This window comes from Pteropus medius, unplaced genomic scaffold (assembly GCF_902729225.1).
Source record: "Pteropus medius unplaced genomic scaffold, Ma_sr-lr_union100, whole genome shotgun sequence".
In the NCBI taxonomy this organism is placed as follows: domain Eukaryota; kingdom Metazoa; phylum Chordata; class Mammalia; order Chiroptera; family Pteropodidae; genus Pteropus; species Pteropus medius.
The window spans coordinates 7,876,300-7,900,973 of NW_024354875.1; the positions used below are offsets into that span (position 1 = coordinate 7,876,300).

The 24,674-nt window shown below is 33.3% G+C and overlaps 1 protein-coding gene across 1 annotated transcript in view; it reads right to left on the bottom strand.

The window, feature by feature from the left end:
* The window catches only part of LRP1B (LDL receptor related protein 1B), a 1,647,539-nt gene that overhangs the window by 26,000 nt on the left and 1,596,865 nt on the right, over positions 1–24,674 (bottom strand). Inside the window, exons 85-86 of the mRNA XM_039855262.1 lie at positions 8,608–8,782; positions 4,658–4,762 (exon numbers count right to left, since the gene is read on the bottom strand). Coding sequence (XP_039711196.1) covers positions 4,658–4,762; positions 8,608–8,782 — 280 coding nt within the window. The remainder of the gene's footprint in view (positions 1–4,657; positions 4,763–8,607; positions 8,783–24,674) is intronic.

A 24,674-nucleotide genomic window follows, 5' to 3' on the forward strand; every position in this document is an offset into this window, starting at 1 on the left:
CTCCTCAGCTAAATATTTAAGTTAATATTTTGTAAGTTTTATCTTCTACAAAACACTAGAAAACAATCCAGACAAGTTTTTTCCCATTTTATAAAAATCACCTTCGCCCTAGTTTCAAATAACATGTTCCTCATTTCCATCTGAGATCTCACCAGAAGAACCATTAATGCATATATCTCTACCAATAGTCTCTTCAAGGCATTCTAGGCTTTTTCTAACGTGTCTCAAAACTCTTCCAGCCTCTATCCATTACTAGTTCCAAAGCCGCTTTCATAATTTTTAGGTACTTGTTACAGTAGCACCCCACTCCAGTATCAAAAGCTATATTAGTTTGCTATGGTTGCCATAAAAAAAATTCCAGAGCCTGAGTGGCTTAAACAACAGACATGTATTTTCTTACATTCTGGAAGCTACATGTCTGAGATCAAGGTGTCAGCTGATCTGGTTTATTCTGAGATCTCTTTCCTTGGCTTGCAGATAGGCATCATTTTGCCGTGTGTTCATATCATCATCTCTCTGTACGTGTGTCTGATGTCTTTGTGTCCTAATTGCCTCTTTTTATAAGAAAACCAGCCATATTGGACTAGAGCCCACCCTAAGGACTCAATTTTAACTCAGTTACATCTTTAGAGTCCTTATTTTCAAATAGAGTCCCATTCTGAAGTGTTAAGGGGCTAGTGCTTTAACATATGAATTTAGAAGGGACACAATTCGGGTCATTACAGTAACAAAAAGCAAAATTTGTATACATACGTAATGTGTTCGTGCGTTCATGTGTGTATATATGTGTAAGTTAATTTTATGTGACAACTTGAATGGACTAAGTAAGGGATGCCCAGATAGTTGGTAAAGCATTGTTTCTGGGTGTGACTGTGGAGATGTCTCTGGAAGAGATTAGCATTTGAATCTGTAGGCTAAGTAAAGAAGATCACCCTCACCAATGAGGGTGGGCATAATTCAATCTATTGAGGGTCTGAATAGAAGAAAAAGGCAGAAAAAGAACACATGCACTCTCTCTGCTCGATCTGAGGCCTCTATCTTCTCTTGCCCTCAGACATCAACACTCCTGAATTTTGGAACTTTGGACTTGGACTTACACCATCAGTTCCCATGGTTCTGAAGCCTTCAGATTTGAACTGAATTCTCCAGCTTGCAGATAGTAGATTGTGGGACTTTTGACCTTCATAATTACATGAGCCAATTCCTACAATAAATCTGCCTGTCTGTCTGTCTCTCTTTCTCTCTCTCTCTCTTTCTCTCTCTCTCTCTCTCCTCCATCTCTCTCTTTCTCCCCTGCTCTCTATAAGTGTGTGTGTGTGTGTGTGTGTGTATTAATACAGCATAAAGAAAGCAATACTGCATAAGAGTTATAACTAGAGCATGAAATTTAGAATCAAACAAGAGTCACTTGAGTCTTAGATATCTACCACTTCCTGCTATATAACCTCAGGTTATGATCTGTAAAATAGGGATAACAACTAGATAATAATAATGATAATATAATTATATAATATTCTAATTTTATACATAAAATGTGTAAAGTGCTTAAGGCAGTACTTGTCACAAAATATTTGCTAAACCAGTTTTAATTATTAATAATTCCCCTTCCAAATTTATACAAGTTCTTACCCATAGGTTATCAATAAATATTTGGTTAATGAATTAATGAATGAATGATAACAGAATGCAATTATCTTTATTGTGCTTCTTTTATGTCAAGTGATTTGAGGAATTCAGTGAGCATTATTCCTGGCATGAGAATTAATTTTAAGGCACAGAAAATCAAGGCACAGACAAAATTTTCATAAAGCCAGATGCAGATAGAGATAAAGATACATAAAAGTAAATGGTGTTTGTACTAACCTCTCCAATTAATATTTTTTTCCTGGCTGAATTTATTAGATAGGCTGATTATCACTTTAAAAGTTCAGGTGTCTCTGATGACACTTGGTAAGAGTGAAAAATGGAAGAGAACATTTTTGTAGGCTGCTATGCCCATGAGAGATACTTATTCTGGTGACACAAGGACATTCTCTGGAAAGGCCGTGTCCCTGGAAGGTAGGGTGGGCCTGAAATGTCATGTGTACTTTGCCTGGGAATAATGAGAGAGGGACAAGATGAATGAACATTAGACCTCAAACCAGGCATTGCCAGTGTCCAAAAAATGAAGTAACAAAAGAAGCTAAATCAATATTTAGCCAAGGATCACTCTGGATTTACAAACTCTGAAATATCCATAAATCTATTGTCCTTAGTATTCTTTCCTACAATTGTATTGCTCTGCTTCCAGCCCTCACTACTTTTCACCTGAAGTGTTGTCAAACCTTTTGATGTAGGGTCCCAGCAGCTGATCTCTAGGATTTTCTTACACATGCTGACAAATGTAACCTTCAAAAGCAAACTCCTTCAGCACAAGCCTCTGACTCATATCTCTTTGGCTATTCGTTCTTTTCAGGATCCTATGGAACCCCCTAATTTTGACATAAATTAAATTCTAATTTGCCTTTCTAGTTTTGTTGCCTTACACCCCTCCTCTTGCCAACTCTACAGCCACCCTTAACTGGAGCTATATTAAACCACTCACGGTTCCCCAAAGACGCCATTAAGTCTCCCATCTGTGTCTTTGCTTATGTTATCCTTTCTTTTCAAAACGCTCTTCCCGCCATCACCAAACTACATGAATTACATGAACAACAAAGGTTGTTTTTTTCTGTAGTCTTTCATACATTCCCATTTCTCATTCTTATTGAGTCATTTGTCCTACTAAGACTCCCAGCAGCTGATCTCTAGGATCTGTTATAAATTTTTCCTGTGATTATTTTAATCACTTCCCATATTCTTTCAACTATTGTCTAAAGAATGATATTTTCCTGAAGAAAAAATAGGTGATCATGAATAAAACTGCAGAGTTTTTGTAATGAAAGACTTGAATTTTAATACAGTTGTGCTTGAAAACTATTATTAGGTACACCACGACGGGGCAATTATTAGACACTCATAAGGGCTTCTAGTTATAATCTTGGGAACTAAAAAGTATGTCAGATAGGATCCATCTTTAAAACTCAAATAAAAATTAGAAAATAGCTTTCATTGTGATGAACATTGATAGTTTCCCCAAAGGTGTTCTATGAAATTTATCAGAGGAAATGAGTTTGTTATGAATAAGTTGAATTAAGAAATAATTGTTTAAACTATTAAGAAATGAAATTTCTGAAATTTTTTAGCATGTACATATTTCTTCTGTAAAGAAGTCTCATTGATTAAGGAAGACAGTTCTCAGTAAAATTTTAGGAAACAAAATAACATATTATTTCAATAGTACTTGAACAGTCAGTTACTAAATAAAAACCACTATTCCAAATAGAGTGTAGAGTATATACTAGAGTCTAAAAACACCTGCTTCTGTACTTCTCTAATTAAAAGCCACTAGTCTAGCAAATGTATTTTTATTAGCTTCATGAGCTTTTTCATTTCCCCTGTTATATTTCTAGACTTTCTAGCTGACTGTGGTGCATACAATCGTCGGTAAGCGAAGCAAAGGTTAAGTGTGTATGACACAGATGAGCCCCGAGATTAAGTATACACTGTGAAATGCATGTGGATGTTCATGATTTAAGCCAATGAACTGTGGCCCAAAATGATGTCACACGAAGCAGAGCAGTAAGTGGAAGGTTAAACCTACTTGCATCTTGGCTCATTAAACGCAGTTAAAGTGCAAATCCCCTCATTCTGACAGTAGTGATCACAAGGGTTCTTTTTCTGGTCACAGCGCTGACTTTTAAACCCCACAGAGCATCTGCAGAATTTCAGTAAAATATAGCTAAATAAAGCATCTGATTTTTTATTTTTTTGCCAAATATGTTTCAAATTTATTTCATAAAGGGATAGTTAACAGAAGAATAAAATTTTTCTCAGGTATGCTCACTTCTCTCTCTGAAACATTCATCACATGCTACTCTGACAAGGTGGGATACAGAACACAGACTTGGTACTTATGTGGGCATCATCCTTCTGGTCAAGCAGTAATAAAATATTCAAAATAGAAACCAAATAAGCTGAATGATTTTATTTCAAACTGCCCATTCTGGACAATTGGGTATTTTGGAGGAGAAAATATTAAATTCCAGATTTTCTCAGGAGCAGAGAATCTCCAACATTTTCCAAATATTTAGAAACCCAGATTTGAGTTAATGTATCTAAAGAAGCAAGGGATTTAATAGGTCTACATAATACAACATTCTAAACCTGATACAAACATCAAATAGTATTTACACTTGAAAAGATACCTCAGATTTGTTTGAAAAGAATGGCCTTAACTACCAAAGCGTTCATAAATGTGATTGTGCTGGGTTTCACATGTCTGAACAGGGTTAATGAAATTAGAACAATTTTCGGCATTTCTGTTTAAAGATCTATGAATGTCTGAAATGGGTATGATGCTAAGAATTGAATGAGCTCCTTATAAAATCACTAGCAAATTGATGAAAGAGAAGATTCTGTAGCACATGAGCCAATGAAGGACAATACCTGATCAGAGATGTCCATGAAACATTCATTTAAAATGTATTACCCCTAAGAAAGGAGAACAATAGAGCAGGGATTCTGTGTGCATAGAAATTCAAATTATTAAATGCCCACGACATTATAAAATACTCACAGACACATGGGTACATTTGTCTCAGGGTCCAGCTGGCATGTGCCACCATTGTAACAGTAGCCATCACATAACTGACAGCTAGAGGCAATCTTTCCATTAGTACAGCTGCAGCAACAAAGAAAGAAAAAGAGATTATTGTTACTGACATTATTATTGTTGAATACTGACTCTCTGCAAATGATAATACTTATCATAGAGGAGTAATACAGAGGCTAGCTATAAGTAACTTTTCAGAAAGGCAGACTAGCTGAAAGCAATTTATATATATATATATATATATATATATATATATATATATATATATATATAAACTGTTATAAATTTCAGACTCCATATTTTGTAAGAAAATATAGGTATGAGGTTATTCTATAGAACTTGTATCCCACTGCTTCTCTCTGAATATGTATTGTAATTAATATCAAATTCTTTTTGTTCTAACAGGAAAAACGTAGAGCAGTTCATTACAAAAATAAACAGTAATGTTATAAGAACGATATGCAATATGGCAACAAAGTAATGAGGTAGGCTTACTTGGAAAACCTATGGAAATTATTTTAGTTTATAGCACATTACATGTCTAGGATAAGAATAAACACTATGGCTATTGCTACATGGGAAAACAAGCTTATTAATAATAAGAAAATACATACATTTCTTATTTATCATGTTATATTTTTAAATACATACATACATACATACATACATACATACATACATACATACATACAATTAGATTGGACATTAAAACTGTTGTGAGAACAGAGACAAATGTATTGAAATTCTAAATTATCAAGGGACCTCTTCTATCAGAAGTGCGGTAATAGAATCATGCAAGCCTTGGCCCAAATCAAAATTACAACAGATCCTGCTCATGTTCTTCTTATGAAATCATATCAGTACTAGGTGCTATTAAGCAATCAATGGTATCACCATAAATCTGGACATAACCTTGACAAAGAAATCAAGCTGTAATACCATTGATTGATCACTTTGATCCTTTCTATATGATGGATATTTATTGCTGTACATTTATCAAAGGATAATTCCCAATGATAGGTTAGATGCCTGAAATAATTGGTTGAAAATCCCGTAGTTCATTTATTCAGCACATATTTATTTGACCTCATGTGGCTGGTAGGGCTGCTGGAAATGCATGAAATGCTTCTAACTTTTCCAGGTATTTAATTTAAATATATTTTTTAAGAGCCTGGATTTTCAAATCACATTTCTTTTCAAGATGAACAGAAGCAATGAGTCAACTATGTCCTCATTGTGGAATGGAGATATATGAAAGTGGAGTCAAACATGGGGAGGGAGGCAGGGGCTTAAAGTTTTCAAGACTTAACAGGAAATATCACAACCTTTGTAAACTACAAAGGCATTCAAATATTGTCACAAAGTGAGTCAAGTACACATTTAGTGGGTGTCTGATACATTAAATGGCTCCGGGAGACTTTTCCTTGCCCTCCATGCCTAGCCTCCTCAAAAATCAAAAAGTAGAAAGTTATGAATTCTTGTTCCATCAAAGAAACAATGTCAAAGAGAAAATTTGCTCATTATACGTTAAAAGATTTCTCACAAGAAAGATAAGTAAACATGAAAAATCGGCTTTTAAAAGAGAAACAAATTCTAATTATTAATTGCTTTTAAATTTCTGCTCCCAAGAATTATAACAGATGTTGCGTTTTTCCTAAAGGCTTTATTTGAATTCTAAGATAGAAATTTGTAGATATTTCAAATGTGAAATACAAATTATCTAATTATAATGCATCAGAGTACAGTTCATATTTTAATGTAAATTTTCATTATAAGTTTGTTTCCTAAAGACATATGTGATACACGTATACACACACACACAATTTGTGATTTTTCACTTTCCAAACTTGTTCAGTACAGACAAAGAATTCCTATAACAATATCACAAAGGTATTATTTAGGCAATTCAAAATTATGATCTGGTCTTTCTTAATTAATATTTATTTAGATTTCCCAAAGAGAAAAAAATATGCAATTAGTTCCATTGTAAAGATTGTGCTCATGATACTTGACAGTATCTATTCTAGGTGAGCTTATGGGCTGTGTGCATTAGAAACACACCTGGCTATTTGGAATCACAAGTATATAAGCAGCTTGAAATTTCTAATTTAAAAGATTTACTTTAACTTAGTTGTGGTTTTGTTTTGGTATCAGTTCTTTACCTATGGAATAGAATTTCCAACATTATTGTAAACTTTATTTAATGCTAAGATGAAATATATCATAGAAATGAAAACAAATTTGTCTAATAAGTCTCAGAATACCCAAAGAATCCTGTTTGTATTGTCATGCTCATATGTTTTATTGTCTGTCATATCAAACAATTATTATACATCTATTTTTTAAACTTCAACTACTACTCATTGTTATTTTTTTAAATTTTTACATATATTTTTCCAAAAAGATCTTTTAAGAGTCAAGAACTATAATGTTGAACTTCAATAGCCTTCTCAGTTTACAGGCTCTGGTGTTTCTAGGTTGGCAAAACCAATTTTATATAGCAGGCAGCACTGAGGGTGTTAAGAGTCCTACCCTTCCTTCTTCATGTGAAACTTCTCCAGGTAACAGAAACATGATGTGTGTCTCTGCTTGAGATTTTCTAAGTTTAACTAGGAAACTGTGGCTCACAGCCTTTCTGTGTGAATAAAATGGGGTTGTAAAGAAAATTCTACAGCACGTTACTGATATGGTACATTAGACATGAAGAAAAATGTATACCCGCTAATTGAAATAAAGTTCTGTCATGCTAAAGTTTTATCACAAAGAACTGATGAGCTTAATAGGCAAACATGATTTTGGTAGTTTATGTGAAAATGCATTTTGCTTTTATGTACTTATCAACGGCACATATTTATAATTAGTCATATTTTCAATTACTTTACTTAAAAAATAATGTACCTTCCAATGAACCAATTCGAGGTTCTGTGTAAATGTCATTTATAGTAACACAAATCATATTTAGAGTAAATTCTAAAATGAGAGTAAATAAAAAAGAAAAAGTTGATGCTATCTGTAATAAAATTTTATTGGGCTTTGTCTGACAGAGCAACATAACTCAGGCCTGGCACCCTTGCAGAGCTGACGAGGAGAAGCTGTGGCAGGAACACTTCACGGCACGCTTTTCCATCTCATATTACCATTTATTATACGCCTGAGCAAGGCAAGTGACAGAGTCCAGTCCTTTATAAGATTTTCTTTTAAAAGGTTGTTAAAAGAAGTTTGGAGTAAGGATTGATCTCTAACCTCAGAGGCATAAACTTTTTTCATGATAGAAACTGAATATCATTACCCTTTACCAGCAATGTTCTGTCTTCCATTCACTTGACCTTAAAGCCAAAGAGCAAGAGCCAATGTAACCAACGTGTAACTTGGACATTTTTGTTTTAGTTGCTTCCTAGGAATTATTATAATTTCCACTTATTTTGGACCATAACGTTCAGAGTCAAATTAAAAAAAAATAAAGTTCGTTTCAAATGAACAGGTGTTTTGCTTTTCTTCAAAAGAATCATTTTCCGACAACAGAAAAGAAAATACTCACTGTCAATGATAATAATGAGACAATTAAAAACTTGAGCCATTCAAATTTAGAAATATCACATAGAGCTTTCTGAAGGTATATAGCATTTCACTACATCTTGCTTACCATTAGGAATAGTCGATATAGGAAATGATCTGACCATATCATTACATGATGAATTTTCATGTTCCCCAGATACACGTAACAGATTTTGAATAAGTTTAAATTTAATTTAAATGAACTGAACTTCATCTCTAGCCATAAAAAAAGAGGATGCAATGGTCACCATTTAGAATTTCAGAATAAAAATAATTTACATTGTTGTTATACTTTATTGATGGATTGCTATACCTTTTGGGTTCAATGCTTTTATAAATTAAGCTGGATGTCCACTTACTTGCAAAATATATCGTCACTGTCTTTATTTATAATGCAGTGTCCCCCATGGCACCTTATACATTTGTCAACCTCACATTTTGGTCCTTCATAGCGTGTTGGACAGACACATTCAACACTTCCATCATCTCCAATGGTACAGGATTCAGAATTCACACAGTAGTGGTGACACACATCTTGGAAGAATGCACAACAGGAAATAAAATTATATTACAAGATATTTTTATTCAGCCACAATAAATGTTACAATTTATTTAATATTTCAAAATGGTCAATTAGTAGGTAGATTAGTTTACAAAAGCAGCTTATAATTACATGTAACTGAATTCTCTAACAATGCTTTTGATTCCTCTTTTTGCCTGAAGTGGGCATCAATTCATCTGGCTAAGAGGAGATAGGTTATATTGATAAAACACTAGCTGACAAACTCTTTTGGTTCTGAATTTTAAAATTTAAATTGAAAAAGGTTTTTAGCTTTTCTTCTAATGAACAATATTACTATTATTCTGAAAGAAGCAGAAATGCTCAAGATTTCTTTAGATGTCATTTATCATTGTCTCTTCCTGCACCTCTTTTCATCTAGAGAACAGGGTAGTGTGAGGTGAATGAGAGCTTTCAACCTCTGCACCATGCCTTGGTGTAATGGAAAGAAGACTTCTTCTATATGTTCCAGAACAAGCTCAGGTATTTTCAACACCTGGGCAGGTGAGCAGAGAAGAGGTGTACCTCTCTAAGAAAAAAGCTGACTGGGAAACTCCCTCATCTATCATAGATGGTAAGTGGTAACACAAGTCTAGGCTATTGTCTTCCTTCTAGGTGAGAGCCTAACCTCCCTATCAGTCAGAGGGAAAACCTCCCAGTAATGTGAGCCCTTTGTTTAGGAAGACATTTCTTACTGAGCATTACAGATAATTTTCTCAACGAAGGAAGACTTCTTCAAATATTTATTTCTATACCTCTAGAATATGAGAAATGAACAAAGCCCATTTAATATAGTAATCACACTAACTCTATAATTGAATATTTGCTTCAGTCTTTTCAAAAGCAGACCAGTTTATATGTATGTTTATATATGAATACATTATAATTTATCACATTCAAAATATTGAAACTGATAATACAAATAATCTTAAATGAAATAACTGATTAAATTGATCTCAGTCTTTGTGTTTAGAAGCTTCAATTTCCTTTTAGCAACCTAATTGTGAAGCAATGTTAAATGAGATTAGGTGAGATAAAAATCACAATTTATAAACTTTAACCTACTGTAAGACAGTTATAGTGGATGTGGCAAATTAAAACATAATTTATTATTCTCAAGTTTGTATATTTATTGAACCTTCTATTAAATCAGACAGAAATTAAATTTATTGACAGGCTTTCTTCATATTTATGTATATTAATTTCATGCAATCTTGTGCTTTCTGTTTCATTATGCCAAATACCCACATTGAGATACAATGCTTAAGTCTATTAATATGGGTTTTGGCTATATTTAAGAAAAGTAGTACTTTCAAAAGATGAGAGACTTGATGATATAAAAGTTAAGTCAATGTTAGTATTCATCCATTATGATGTCTATTTGTAGTTGTTCTAGGCTTGGCAAGTATAATGTATATAGCATATATGCTATGTTAATTTATGAAAAATATACTAGCAACAGCTTATATGATTATCTAGCACCATCTCTTATTCAATGCAGAAATCTCTAAAGAACAACTTTCACTGGTCAGGTTGCTGGATATCTCTTATTTGGAAGGAGCTCTTTTAACATTGTCCCCAGTTGCTTTAAATTTCATCTTTCATTCTGGTTCAGTTGTCTGAGGGGACATAGAAGTTGGCTATTGTACTTTTTCAAGATCTTCATATTATGTCCTTATTCAGAAGTTTACATAGTGAATATTTCATCAGAATCAAGTAGGGGACTTATTTGCAAATGCAAATTCCAATGCCTTTCCTGTCACTCACCACCCACCCTTAGATTCTAATTCATAAATCTGAGATAGGGTCCAGGTGATTCCCACAGGACTGATTGAGGAACTAGAATTTGGAGACTAAGGAGTGTAAGAAATGATGATCTGGAGATAATTTTCTGATTAGCGAAGGAAATACATTATCTAATAGTTGCAAATGAATTGAATGTGACTTAATTGCTTATTTTTTGACTAACTTTATGAGCCCTAATTAAAATGTAATTTTTAATCTAACATCTTGAACCACTTTATTTTTATAGCCATATTGCTGAAAAGACCTGAGAAATCAGAAAAAATGAGGTTAACAACCTGAGGGTTGATGATTGCCCTATATCATACTGCAGCAAAGAATAGTTTGCACTTACCTACAGTGCTAAAGGACGAGGTTAATAACTTATCTACAATTTACTAATTCTAAGTAATTTCAATGTATTAAATATGCTTTAGACTAAGATTAAAATGGTGTGAGAATACACACCACATAAATAATTAAGGAAATACAGATTAATACCTCAAAGAAATACCCACCAAATTGGTTGCAAATAGTAGAGACTTATACACTATGAGTGGGACTATAAATTGGTTCAACCAATGTGGAAAATGATTGACAGTATCCACTAACTTAGAACATTCCTACATTTTATGACCTAGCATTTCTACTCTTAAAATATATCCAAGAGAAAAGTATACAAATGTGCACACAAATTGTACATAATATGCACAGCAACCTTTTTAGAAATAGCCAAAAACTGAAAATAATCCAAATTTACATTATAAGAAGAGTGGATAAATTATGGTTTACTCATATAATGGAATATAAATATAGATAATAGATGATAGATTAGATAGATAGATAGATAGATAGATAGATAGATAGATAGATGATAGAAAAATGAAAAATGAGACATGGACAAATCATATAAAAATAATGAGAGAAAAAAGCTGGACACAAAAACAATATGCTGTCTTTTTTATTTATATAAAGTTCAAAAGACAAAACTAATCTATGCTTTTAGAAATCAAAATGGAGATATCTTGGGGAAGGAGAGAAGGGATAGTCATGAAGAATATCAGAAAACATTTGGGGTACTGAAAGTGTTTGGTCCTGAACTGAATGTTGATGACAATGGTGTGTAAACCTGGTGATTAAACTTTATACTTGTGATTTTAACCTTTCTATGTATATTATACTTCGATAGAAAAAAAAAAATTTAATCCAATGGCATATGTGCTATGATAGAATATTTTAGAAATTCTGATTAATTTGCTAAATAATGCCTGTAAAGTATTAGTTTTAAAAGAAATTAAAGATTCTGGGAAACATGGTGGAGTGAGAGATATCCTCAGATCTCTCTCCTTGAAACAACAATAAGCTGAACATCTAAAATTGAACAAAAAATACCCAAACTGCACACCAGCACATCTGAGCATGGAATCTGCGCACAAAAACTACCACAGGTCAGAATCTTGGGTGTCAGGCAGTGGACTGGGAGAAATAAAGAAGCTGCCTCCCGCAGCTTCTGGAGCTCCTTGCAGGAGGAGGGGGAGGTGTAAAGGTGTGGCTACTTCCCTAACCAGCTCTGCCTGGAAGTGCTATGACTTCTATGCATCCGGCAGCAGGGCCCAGTTATCTGGGCAGAAAACAGAGAAGTAGGACAAAACCACAGAGAAACAATAGTTGATTTTTATTGGCCCCTGTTGCAAAACCGAGGCTGAGCCACAGACCCCAATTCTCAACCCAGAGAGCCCCTCGCCCCATACCCTCCAAGACAGAACACAGCGGAGCCCCAGAGGAATCTGAGCAAATGTTACTGAACCTGTTGCTAACACTGCAGGGGCTGAAACTGAGAGTAGAAAGTGTGATTAAATATCTACAAGAAAATAAAAAAGACGTTATTTAGGCTTTATATAAAGCAGGGATCCAAGAGGCTTAGACACCACCTACTGGAAACCAAAAGAAAAGCACCATCTTTGCAGCAGGCTAAAGAGAGACCTTTATATAATAAATCTTTCTGGAAAAACAACAGAATACACTTCATTAATGCCCAGGCGGAGAAATAGTCCACTAAACACCACGAATAACCAAGGTGGCAAGGAATCTCAGAAAGAAAAAGAAAAGTCTTCAGAAAATAAGCTTGCAGACATAGAAATATATAACTTAAATGACAGAGAATTCAGGATGGTACCTCTGAAAAAACTCACTGAGTTTCGAAAAGAGTCATATCAACAATTTCAAGAATTGAAAAAACAACTACATGAGCAGAGCAAGGAGATTGAAATCCTCAAGAAGAACAGAATAGATCTTCTGGAGATTAAAAAAAAAAAACAACAACTCATTGGAAGAGTTGAAAAATGAAATAGCAAGCTTGGGAAATAGAGTCGACCAAATAGAGGAAAATATCAGTGATATGGAAGACAGAAATCTAGAAATAAATCAGAAGGAATAAGAGAGAAACCAAAGAATGAAAAATAATGAAAGAGAAATACAAGAACTAGCTCATGCCGTCAGGAGAGAAAACATAAGAATAATGGGCATTACTGAAGGTGAGGAAAAAGAGCAGGGACTAGAAAGCATTTTCAGACAAATAGTGGACAAGAATTTCCCAAATCTAAGGAATGAACTGTAGCTTGGAATTCAAGAAGTCAACAGAACACCTAATTATCTCAACCCAAAAAGGCCTTCACCAAGACACATTGTTTTAAAATTATCAAAAATTGATGCAAAGATAGAATTCTCAGGGCAGCCAGGGATAAGAAAACGGTAATGTATAAAGAAAAATCCATTAGATTATCATTGGACTTCTCAGCACAGATCTTCCAAATCAGAAAGAAATGGAATCAAATATTTAAATTATTAATTAAAAGGAACTATCAGCCTAGAATAATGTATCCAGCTAATCTCTCCTTTAGATATGAAAGAGAAATTAAGACAAAAATTAAGAGAATTCTCTATTACAAGGCTTGCACTACAGGAAATACAGAAATAAATCAGCTCACCTAAAACAAAATAACAAAAACAACATACATAATTAGGAGTAAAGTGACTATCAGGCAAATAGAAGCAGAGGGGTGCAACTCTTACTAAGAACAGGGCATTATAAGCTTAAATAATAAGAGAATTGCTGTAGCAAGATAGTAATGAAAGTTTAGCATGCTTAGGGACAAACTGAGATAAAAATGACTAAAAAGGAGAGGATTCAAAGATCTAAATTCGCAAAGGGGAAAGGAGATAAGGCACATGCAGAAGAAAATGGATGACTGTATATATATAACTATCCTTTTCATAGTTGTAATGGTAACCACACACCAAAGATTTGGAACTGAAGTATATAACATAAAACAAGAAGAACCAGAGGCAAAACCCACAAAAGCCAACCAAAATAAAGAAAACAGAAACACAAGGACAAGGAAGCAATGGAAAAACTGAGCTACCAGAAAGCAAAAGATAAAATGGCTATAAGAAGACCTCATATTTCAATAATCACCCTAAATGTAAATGGATTGAACTCACCAATTAAAAGGTACAGAGTTGCAGAATGAATAAAAAACAAAACCCAACCATGTGCCACCTCCAGGAGACATATTTCAGCTCCAAAGACAAATAGAGACTCAAAGTGAAAGGGTAGAAAATGATATTTCAAGCAAATGGCATTCACAGAAAAGCAGGAGTAGTGGTACTAATATTGGAAGAAATAGACTTCAAAATAAAAAAGGTAAAGAAAGATACTGAGAGACACTTCATAATGATAAAAGGAATCATTCACCAAGAAGACATAACACTTATTAATATTTCTGCTCTTATTTTGGGAGCATCCAAATTTGTAAAGGAATTACTAACAGAACTATAGGAAGAAACAAACCAAAACATTATCATAGTAGGGGACCTAAATACCCCACTGTCGGATATGGATAGATCATCCAAACAGAAAATCAATAAGAAAATAACATCCTTAAATGACACATTAAATGACATAATGGACATATACAGAGCCTTCTATCCCCAAACAGCTGCTTATACATTCTTCTCTAGTGCACATAGAATATTCTCAAGAATCGACCACATACTAGGACACAGAGATAGCCTCAACATATATAAGAGGGTTGAAATCATATCAGCCATATTCTCTGATCATAATGCTTTGAAACTGGATATCAACTGCAAAAAGAAATCAGGAAGAACCACAAATGCATGGAGATTAAACAACATGCTACTGAGGAATAACTAGGTCAGGGAAGAAATAAAAAGAGAGGTCAAGAGATACATAGAAACAAATGATAATGATAGTGTAGCATATCAAAACTTTTGGGCAATGGCAAAAGTGGTCATAAGAAGAAAGTTTTTATCATTGCAGGCTTATCTCCAAAAAACAAGAACGAGCCCAAATAAACAACCTAACACTTCATCTTATAAAACTAGAAAAGGAAGAACATATGAGACCAAAAGTCAGCAGAAGGAAAGAAATAATCAAAATTAGAGAAGAAGTAAATAAAATTGAAAACAAAACAAAACAAAAAAATGGAAAAAATAAATACAACGAAGAGCTGGTTCTTTGAGAAGGTTAATAAAATTGACAAGCTCCTGGCTAGACTCACTAAAGAAAAAAGAGAAAGGACACAAATAAACAAAATCAAGGATGAAAGAGGGGAAATTACGACTGACATCACAGAAATACAAAGAATCATGCAAGAATACTATGAAAAAATATACAACACCAAATTTAAGAAGCTAGAGAAATGGATCAGTACTTAGAAAAATACACCCTTCCTAGACTGAATCAAGAAGATCTGGAAAATCTAAATAGATCGGTCAGCAGTATGGAAATTAAAATGATCATCAAAAACCTACCAAAATGTAAAAGTACAGGACCAGATGGCTTTACCAGTGAATTCTACCAAACATTCAAAGAAGATGTAATACCTATTCTCCTCAAACTCTTCCAAAAAATAAAAGAGGAGGCAATATTTCCCAACTCATTTTATGAGGCCAATATTACTCTGATACCAAAGCCTGGTAAAGATAACACAAAAAAAGAAAACTGAAACCCAATATCTCTCATGAACACAGATGCAAAAATCCTAAATAAAATACTAGCAAACCGAATACAGCAATATATTAAAAAGATTATATACCATGATCAAGTGGGCTTCATCCCAGGGGCACAAGAATGGTTCAACATACGCAAATCGATTGATGTGATACACCATATAAACAAATTAAAAAATAATCATATGATCATATCAATAGATGCAGAAAAAAACCTTCAACAAGATACAGCATCTATTTATGATCAAAACACAACAAAATCGATATAGAAGGAAAGTACCTTAATGTAGTAATAAAGGCTATATATGACAAAGCCTCAGCCAACATTGTACTTAATGGTGAAAAACTAAACACCTTCACTCTAAAATCAGGAACAAGGCAAGACTGTCCACTATTGCCACTGCTATTCAATATAACATTGGAGGTCCTAGCAAGTGCAATCAGGCAAGAGAAAGATATATTAAAGGCATCCAAATAGGAAACGAAGAAGTCAAACTCACTATTCGTGGATGACATGATTCTCTATATAGAAAACCCTAAAGACTCCACAAGAACACTACTAGGAACAATAACAAATACAGTAAAGTCTCTGGATACAAAATTAACGTTCAAAAATCCATAGCGTTCCTATACTCTAATAATGAAGCATTAGAAAAAGAAGTGGAAAAAATAATTCTTTTTGCAATTGCACCAAAAAGAATAAAACACCTAGGAATAAATTTAACGAAACATGTGAAGGGCCTATATAATGAAAACTACAAGATCCGATTAAAAGAAATTGAAGAAGATAAAAAGAAATGGAAAGATATTCCGAGTTCTTGGATTAGAAGAATCAACATAGTTAAAATGATCTTATTACCTAAAGCATTGTATAGATTTAATGCAATCCCCATAAAAATCTCATTGGCATCTTTTAAAGCAATAGAACAAAAACTCATCAGATTTGTATGGGAGCACAAAGAACCCCGAATTGCCAAAGCCATCTTGAGAAAAAAGAATGAGGCTGGAGGCATCACTCTGCTTGAAAAGCAACAATAATCAAAACAGCACGGTATTAGAAGAAAAACAGACACATGGACCAGTGGAACAGCATCGAGAGTCCGGAAGTAAACTCATATTTATATGGGCAAATAATTTTCCAAAAAAAAAAAAAAAAAAAAGCCAAAAACATAGAGTGGAGAAAGCCTCTTCATTAAATGGTGCTGGGAAAACTGGAAAGTCACCTGCAAAAGAATGAAACACACCCAAATTAACTCAAAATGGATCAAGGACCTGTATATAAGACAAGAACTAATAAAATGCATAGAAGAAAACAAAGAAACTAAACTCAAGGACCTTAGATTTAAAGAGAATTTTATGAATTTGACCTCAATGGCATGGGAAGTAAAAGCAAAAATAAATAAATGGGACTACATCAAACTAAAAAGCTTCTGCTCAGCAAAAGAAATCATCAACATGGTAAAGAGACAACCATCCAGATGGGAAAATATATTTGCAAGCAACGCCTCCAATATGAGACTAATATTCAAAATATACAAAGAACTCATATGACTCAATAACAAGAACAACAACAAAAAGATCCAGTCAAAAAATGGGCAGAGGACCTGAATAGACATTTCTTCCAAGAAGACATACAAACAGCCAACAAATATATGAAAAAATGCTCAACATTGCTAGCTATTAGGGAAATGCAAATCAAAACTTCAATGAAATACCATCTCACACCTGTTAGCATAGCTATAATCAACAGGACAAGTAATAACAAATGCTGGAGAGGATACAGAGAAAAAGGAACCCTCATACATTGCTGGTGGGACTGCAAACTGGTACAGCCACTATGGAAAACAGTACAGACTTTCCTCAAAAAACTAAGAATTGATCTACTATGTGATCCAGCAATCCCTCTACTGGGTATTTATCCCAAAGACTTGAAAACCCATATCCAAAAAGATATTTGCCGATGTTCATAGCAGCATTATTCACTGTGGCCAGGACATGAAAGCAACCGAAGTGTCCTATGATAAATGATTAGCTAAAGAAGCTTTGGTATATATATACAATGGAATATTACTCAGCCGTAAGAAGAGACGAAATACTGCCTTTTGCGACAACTTGGATGGACCTCTAGATAATCATGCTAAGCAAAATAAGCCAGACAGAAAAAAGTTGAAAATTACATGATATCACTTATATGTGAGATATAATCCTAAAAGCGACAAATAAACAGGACAAACAGAGACTCATGGACATGGACAATGGACTAGTGTTTACCAGAGGGTAGGACGTGGGGGAGGAGGGGAGAGGTAGATGGGGTAAAGAGGGTCAAATATATGGTAGCTGAAGGAAATTGGACTTTGGGTGGTAATCACACAATAGAATATATGGATGTCAAATTATAATATACACCTGAAAATTATATAACTAAATTCACCAATGTTACCCCAATAAACAATAAAAAAAACATAAATGTATAAGGGGTTACTTAAAAATTATAAGGGAACCAAAAGAAAATCTAAAAACGATGATAGAATTGGGAAGAATAGTAATATAAATGAGCTAACTTTTCATTTATCATAGCAGGGAAACAATAGAAATGTCTAAAGTTGCTAAATCAAGAAATAGTGGCACTTTCTGTGCTTTAAAGGAAATTCTTCATCCTTTAATGCTTTCAATATATATATATATTTTAATTAATTTGTTTTTATGGTGACATTGGTTAATGAAATCTAGTAAGTTTCAGTTGTATATTTTAACAATAAGGCATATATATATTTACATTATGTGTTCACCTCCCATAATTAGATTTCTTTCTGTCACCTTCCCTCCTGGTCTCTCTCCTCTCTCTCTTCCTCCCTCCTTCCCTCCCTCCCTTCCTTCCTTCCTTCTTTCTTTCCTTCCTTCCTTCCTTTCCTTTGCTCCCTGTCTCTCTCTTTCCTTTTGTCTTTCCTTCCTTCCTTAAAGGCTTCCCTATTTACTCAATTTCAACTGTAAGATTCTTGAACACAGGGAAAAGCAAATCTTACTTAATACGTGACTTTTAGCATCTGATGTTTAAACTACCACATAAGCACTGAATACTTGTAAATAAGAAGGCAAAATAATTCTTTCAAGTACTCTCTGCTGTTTCAGTTTAATCATGACACATATTATGTGCAAGTCCAGGAAAGAGTTTGAAACATCTGATGGTGCTGTCTGTTTCTAAATTGGGTAATTCAACCAAAGCCTATGTTCTCTGCAACTGTGTCAATATCATGACAGCAGTGTATAATAAGTTGTAGGAATGCAATGTAATTTTTCTCTCATTCTCTTCTCAGATATAATCCACTTGGAATTATAAGCATCTATGTAAAACGTATAATACATGTTGTATTTTCATCCGTGTTACATCTCTATATCTCTGAAATAACTAGTACACACTTGTATTTAAATTCCAAGTATATCTTCAGCTATAAATCTAATAAAAAATACTTTCATTAACATTTCCAAATCCAGCAGAAATCTAGCAAAAGATGAAAAGGAGTAGAATATGAGAAGGCTCCTTTGGTATGTAATTGTTTGCTTTGATTCTAAGGATTCTGCACTGACCTAATAAACTATGAAATGAACAAGGAAGTGTAGTAGTCACTGGGAAAAATACTTCTCTAATTGAAGAACACTGAAAAACAGTTACCCTATAAAATTTACCAACTTCATCATCAATAAGGATTTAAAATCATTTCAAAAGTAATCTTTCTATAAGATAGATACACATTTTCTTAAACGGTGTGTTGATTAATGACTCATTTATCACTATCAATTATTTGTATGCACTTTGCAGAAGTTGGTAGACTTCTGTGTGTGTGTGTGTTTTTTTTAATATTTCAGTTTTGACCAAGTGAAATGTTACAATGAAGCATCAGACAAATCTAAATTTAAAAACTTAATTATAATCAAAGAAGAAAAGAGTTAGTGATGGTGGTTAGTTAACACTGAGGTGTGTAGTAAAGGGATTGTCTTCTCTTTTCTGACACATAGACATAGACATGGATACATACACACACACATATCCCCCCACACAATCATCTTTTTTTTTTCTAAATTTTAAATTTGGCTTAATGGTTATTAAAACTGAAAAAAAGTTTAAAAAAAAAAGGTTGTAGACTAAAAGAAGACAGATTAGAAGAAAATCGATGAAGATTGGAGGAGATGGAATAGGAAGACGATTGAAGATAGAAGAGAAGAATTAAAAATTGAAGATAAAAGTCTAGCCAGGTTGGCCAGTGAGCAGCAGGAACAGTCTGAATTCATGGAAAGCAAAGCTGGTGAAACAACATGGTTGATTCTCATTTTGAACAACATGAGTAGTTAACCATGACAATATAATGGAAGTAGTGGATCTATATTCAATTATTTGCTGGGGACATGCCTAAATGTATACTGGGAGCTGTAGGAAGAGTCCAGGAATACAAGACAGGACACCATCACTCAGAGAGTTGACAACCCAACTGAAAGGTTAAGATAAGAAGAAAAAAGAAACCAAAATTAATCTGAACAATGTTCACTGTGGCATGAATCTACGTATATTATTATTAACAAAATCTTCCTTCCTATGGAACATTCCATTTCATAAATTTTGAAAAAATTTACTGCCCTAAATAGCATAACAATTGAGATATTTTGTGGATGATAAGAAAGATCAATAATTTAATATAATTAATCTGTACTAAGAAAGTAGAGATTACCATGAAATTATATAATAGCACTTTATATTCCCTATATAAAAATTGTTATAACCTCTATAGGTTAATTACTCTAAGAACTGCATACATAGTAGCACCAAACACAACCGTGTAATCTAAAGGACAAAGATGGATATATAATTAGAGTATTCACATGGTAATTAGGTAGATAGTAACTGGAGAAAAAGTGAATGTCTATTTTCTGCAACAGAAATGGAATACTTTTCAAGGAAGATCATCATTGCATTCTGTCTCTGTCTTTTTCTTTTACTATTATTCCTTTTCAAGCAACCAGAAATATGAGAGCATATTTTTTTCTTTAATCTTTTTACAGTATCTTAATAGACTGCATACAAATATATTCCTGTATGAGTATACATACAGGTTTAAGAATAATCATGGGGAGCCAGATGTCTATAAAATCTCTAGCTTTATTAAATGTTTTTCCCAAATATTTCTTTCTATCAAAAAGTAATTGCCAAGACTATGTAGCTATCAATTCATATTTGCAACTGGGACATTCACAATGTAAAGTTAGTGAAGTGTAAAATTTATTTAAAGAGAAGAAAAAACAAAATAAAATAATACCTAAACAGGAACTGAAGATATTCCGTAAGAATAATGGGGAACCTGGAAAGTCTTTACTTGGTAATATAGAATGGTTATACAGAGAGACTAAATTATACAATTACATGTATATACATCAATTGTTTTACTTCACTGAATTTTGACCTGGCTTTTAAAAAAATAAGTTTTGTGAATTAGCTTTAAGATTCAAAATGTAAGTTAACATTTGATAATTTAGGACTGTACACACACAGAAAAACAAGAACAACAAAAAAAGTAGGACTGAATTACTTTCACAACAAAGACTAGGTAAATTCCAAAGTGAATATCCCTGTACATTCTATAACTCAACTCTAGTTTCAGTGCAATTCACACTCCACCTTTACTGTTATTTAATTGTGTCTCAGGAGTGATACATTCTATGAAATCTGCTAATATTCTCCCTGCAGGGAGGTTTATGGTTGCTTTTATGTGTGTATCGAATGTAGAACTTCCAGGACAGCTAACAGTAGTATTTTATAAACTTTTGATGAATACTTATGTCAGGGTGACATAATAAGAAAAAGAAACTGGTGAGAATGTGAGGGACTTGGAGGTTAAATTCAGTTCTTTCTCTGACTAGTAATGTGACCTCATGCGAGTTACTTAACTAATTTTTCCAAGACATTCTTTGGTCATCTTTGAACAGAGGCGATATTACTAAACATGCCTAAGAGTATGTAATTATTTACTTCTCACCCACTTATCCTAAACAGTGCTCGTTGCATCATCACAGTCAACTAGAGCCTGATTTGAATAAATTGCTGGAAATGATAATTATGATGATTATAAACAGTCATTTTTTGCTATTTTCTACATGTCAGGCACATACATTTATTATAGTCCCATGCATTACATTGTATTATCTTCATTTTATAGGTGACTAAACTGAGGCACAGAGAGGTTAAACAATTTGTCAAAGATCACATAGGAATAAGAGGAAGAACTAAAATTCAAACCCAGATAAGCCTAACTGTAGAGAATAAGATCTTATTTTTCTTTTTCAATAATTCATACATTTGCTCAGGAAGTAATTTTATAAATTACTCTAGAAAGTAATTTTGAATATCTTTTTGGTGTTCCCTTTCCCTTATGTATATCTAGAACTGAACTTGCCCATATCTGAGGGTCTAACTACCAGTCAGAATGTTAAAGGGCACTGCAGCAGCGAAAGCCTGCCTGATGCTGCTATGACGTACAATATCAGAACTCAGAAGCTCACTCCAGCCTCCCACACCTCATCCACACACATTCACATTTTAGGTGTCACTCTCAGATCCCCATTGGAAGCCAACTTGGATATTTGCCTTTCTAGACATTGACAATTGTTTACAGCACTGGATTCTCTTTCAAGAAGGAAACACCTAACCATCCATGTGATCTGCTCATTATTAGGCAGGATTAACCCCCTGCGTCCCTCCAGACAAATGAGACCAAAATAACAGCCAAGAAATTACAAAGTAAAGCATGCCTGAAATGTAACCATTACTGACATCTATTTGGAAGGTTTTCTGGAAACGTTCTAAGATACTTAAATATGTTAACAAGAGTGATTGTGGCCATTCCTTCTTTAAAGTCAGTTTTTCTTCTAGCATGGATCTAGAGGCAAAAGAGATAAAATAACTTGTATAAATTTGCTTAAAATTTTATAATTGCTGTCCTTGAAGGATTACATAAAGAAATATAGATTTAAAAAGCATTAGAATGTGTTATATTTTACATTCCTCAAATGTTTTACAAGCTTAAGATATTTTTATAATTCAACTCATTGCATAGTCCTACATGAATCTTCCAATTTCAGAAGTGAGTTTAATAAAGCAGGCAAATATTTAATCCAGGTATGCCAATTAAATATTTATTAGAAAAAAGTATGTGCAAAACTCTAATTAGAGTTGATAAATTTTTATCAAGAATGCGTGTCTAAGAAAATTAGCATTTTCTAATTTAATATTAGAAATGCATCTCAACTATTTCTATAGAGACAACTGAAAAATTTAAAAGAATAAAATTGATTCTGACCAAACAGTGACATCTCTGAGTATCTAGGTAGAAGAAAAATGTAAAAATCAGAAAGCTAAGTTATCGAAACTTTGTTTTGAGTGAGATGTATGGGGTGAGATCTAAAGAGTACTAACATTTACAGTTTAATAGACTGCTATTAATAATATGGCATCAATAAATTTAAGAGTAGTCAAAAATTAACTCATAGCTTTTTTCAAGATCATAGAAATCTATATAACTTTTTGTTTAGAAACAATTTTCTGAGTTGAGTGTTCCTCTATCTTTAAAGCAATCATCTATAAAAGGTTTTAGTATGAAACTATTTATAAAGTGGTAGTCATTCAAGACTTGTAAGCCACCTGACTTGCAGATGACAGCTAAATATGGTTTATCAGATGAGGCTAACTGAAAACTGAATAAGTGAATAAGCATAAGATGGCTTAAAAATAGAATGAGAACAAATCATGCACATATAAGTGGTACCTTTCTGACCATAAGCAAGTCATTTACAATAATCAGGCCCTAATTTTTCTATAAGGGCATCGACTATGTATTAAAATATAATTAATTATGGCTTAATACAATTTATTAACATCTACTAAGTTAATAGTAACTACTGTGTTAATATTGCTCATGTCCGCAGAGTTTCTATTCTGTGAGGGAACCCTCAAGGCTAACATGATTGAAAAAAAATTAAGATCAATAAAAGATTTTAGTTAATCGATACATGAAACTAATTGTTTTAAAGATAATTCAAAGTCCAAGTAAAAACTCATTTTTAGAAATCTGGAGTTTCATGAAGATGTGGGAGGTGAATTCTGGATAGGAGGTAATCGTGGAAAAGATCATTTTAGATGGGACTCTCATGAGGAAATTATTGTCATCACATTGTAGCCTACCTAGAGGGTGGGGGATATCCCATCTCATCATACTAGGAGAATATGAGGCTATCCTAGACAAACCCATGTAGTGCATAATCTTCTTCCTTGTTCTTTTCCTTTTTCTCTCAGTCTCTTTCTCTCTCCCCACCTCAATCCTTTCATCTTTCCATCCTTATTTCCTTCTTTCAAGTTACTCACTTCAAATCTAAATGTCAAAGTAATGATTTCTGGCGTATTTAGATGTACCTTCCTTCTAGTCTTCCTTCAACATGCTACCTTGTAAAATGCATAATATATAAGTATCTCTCTATATCAATATATCAATATCTATATACCGATATATATATATAGAGGGTTCTGCACTGGTGTGATAGCAAGGAAAAATATAGCAGATTATATATAAGTGATTACAATTTAATGGGAGTTCACTAAAACATTGAGAAAGTCATCTTGAAAAGGTCACCTGGCAGAGTAATATGTAGAAAAGTATAAAAGATTTCTTCTGGTCAAATGTACAAGTTTCCTTTCAATCAGATGTGTATGAATAAAACATAATATTGATATAAAATAATCAGTTTTCCACTTTACTAAGACCTTTACAATACTCAAGATTGCAGAGTTGCTTTAATTTTATTATTAGTTAGCAGCATTTACCATGATTAGAGTAGACATTAAATTACTATAATTAATAAAATAATTTAATCCAAGATACTATTTAGAAAAATCATTTTCTTCAAAAAAAAATCCTCGTAAATTGTTTCAACCTTAAGGTGATGAGATTGTTATTACTCTTTTATACATACAGCATACAAAAAGATTCTGTAGCAAGAAACTTTTTTGATATG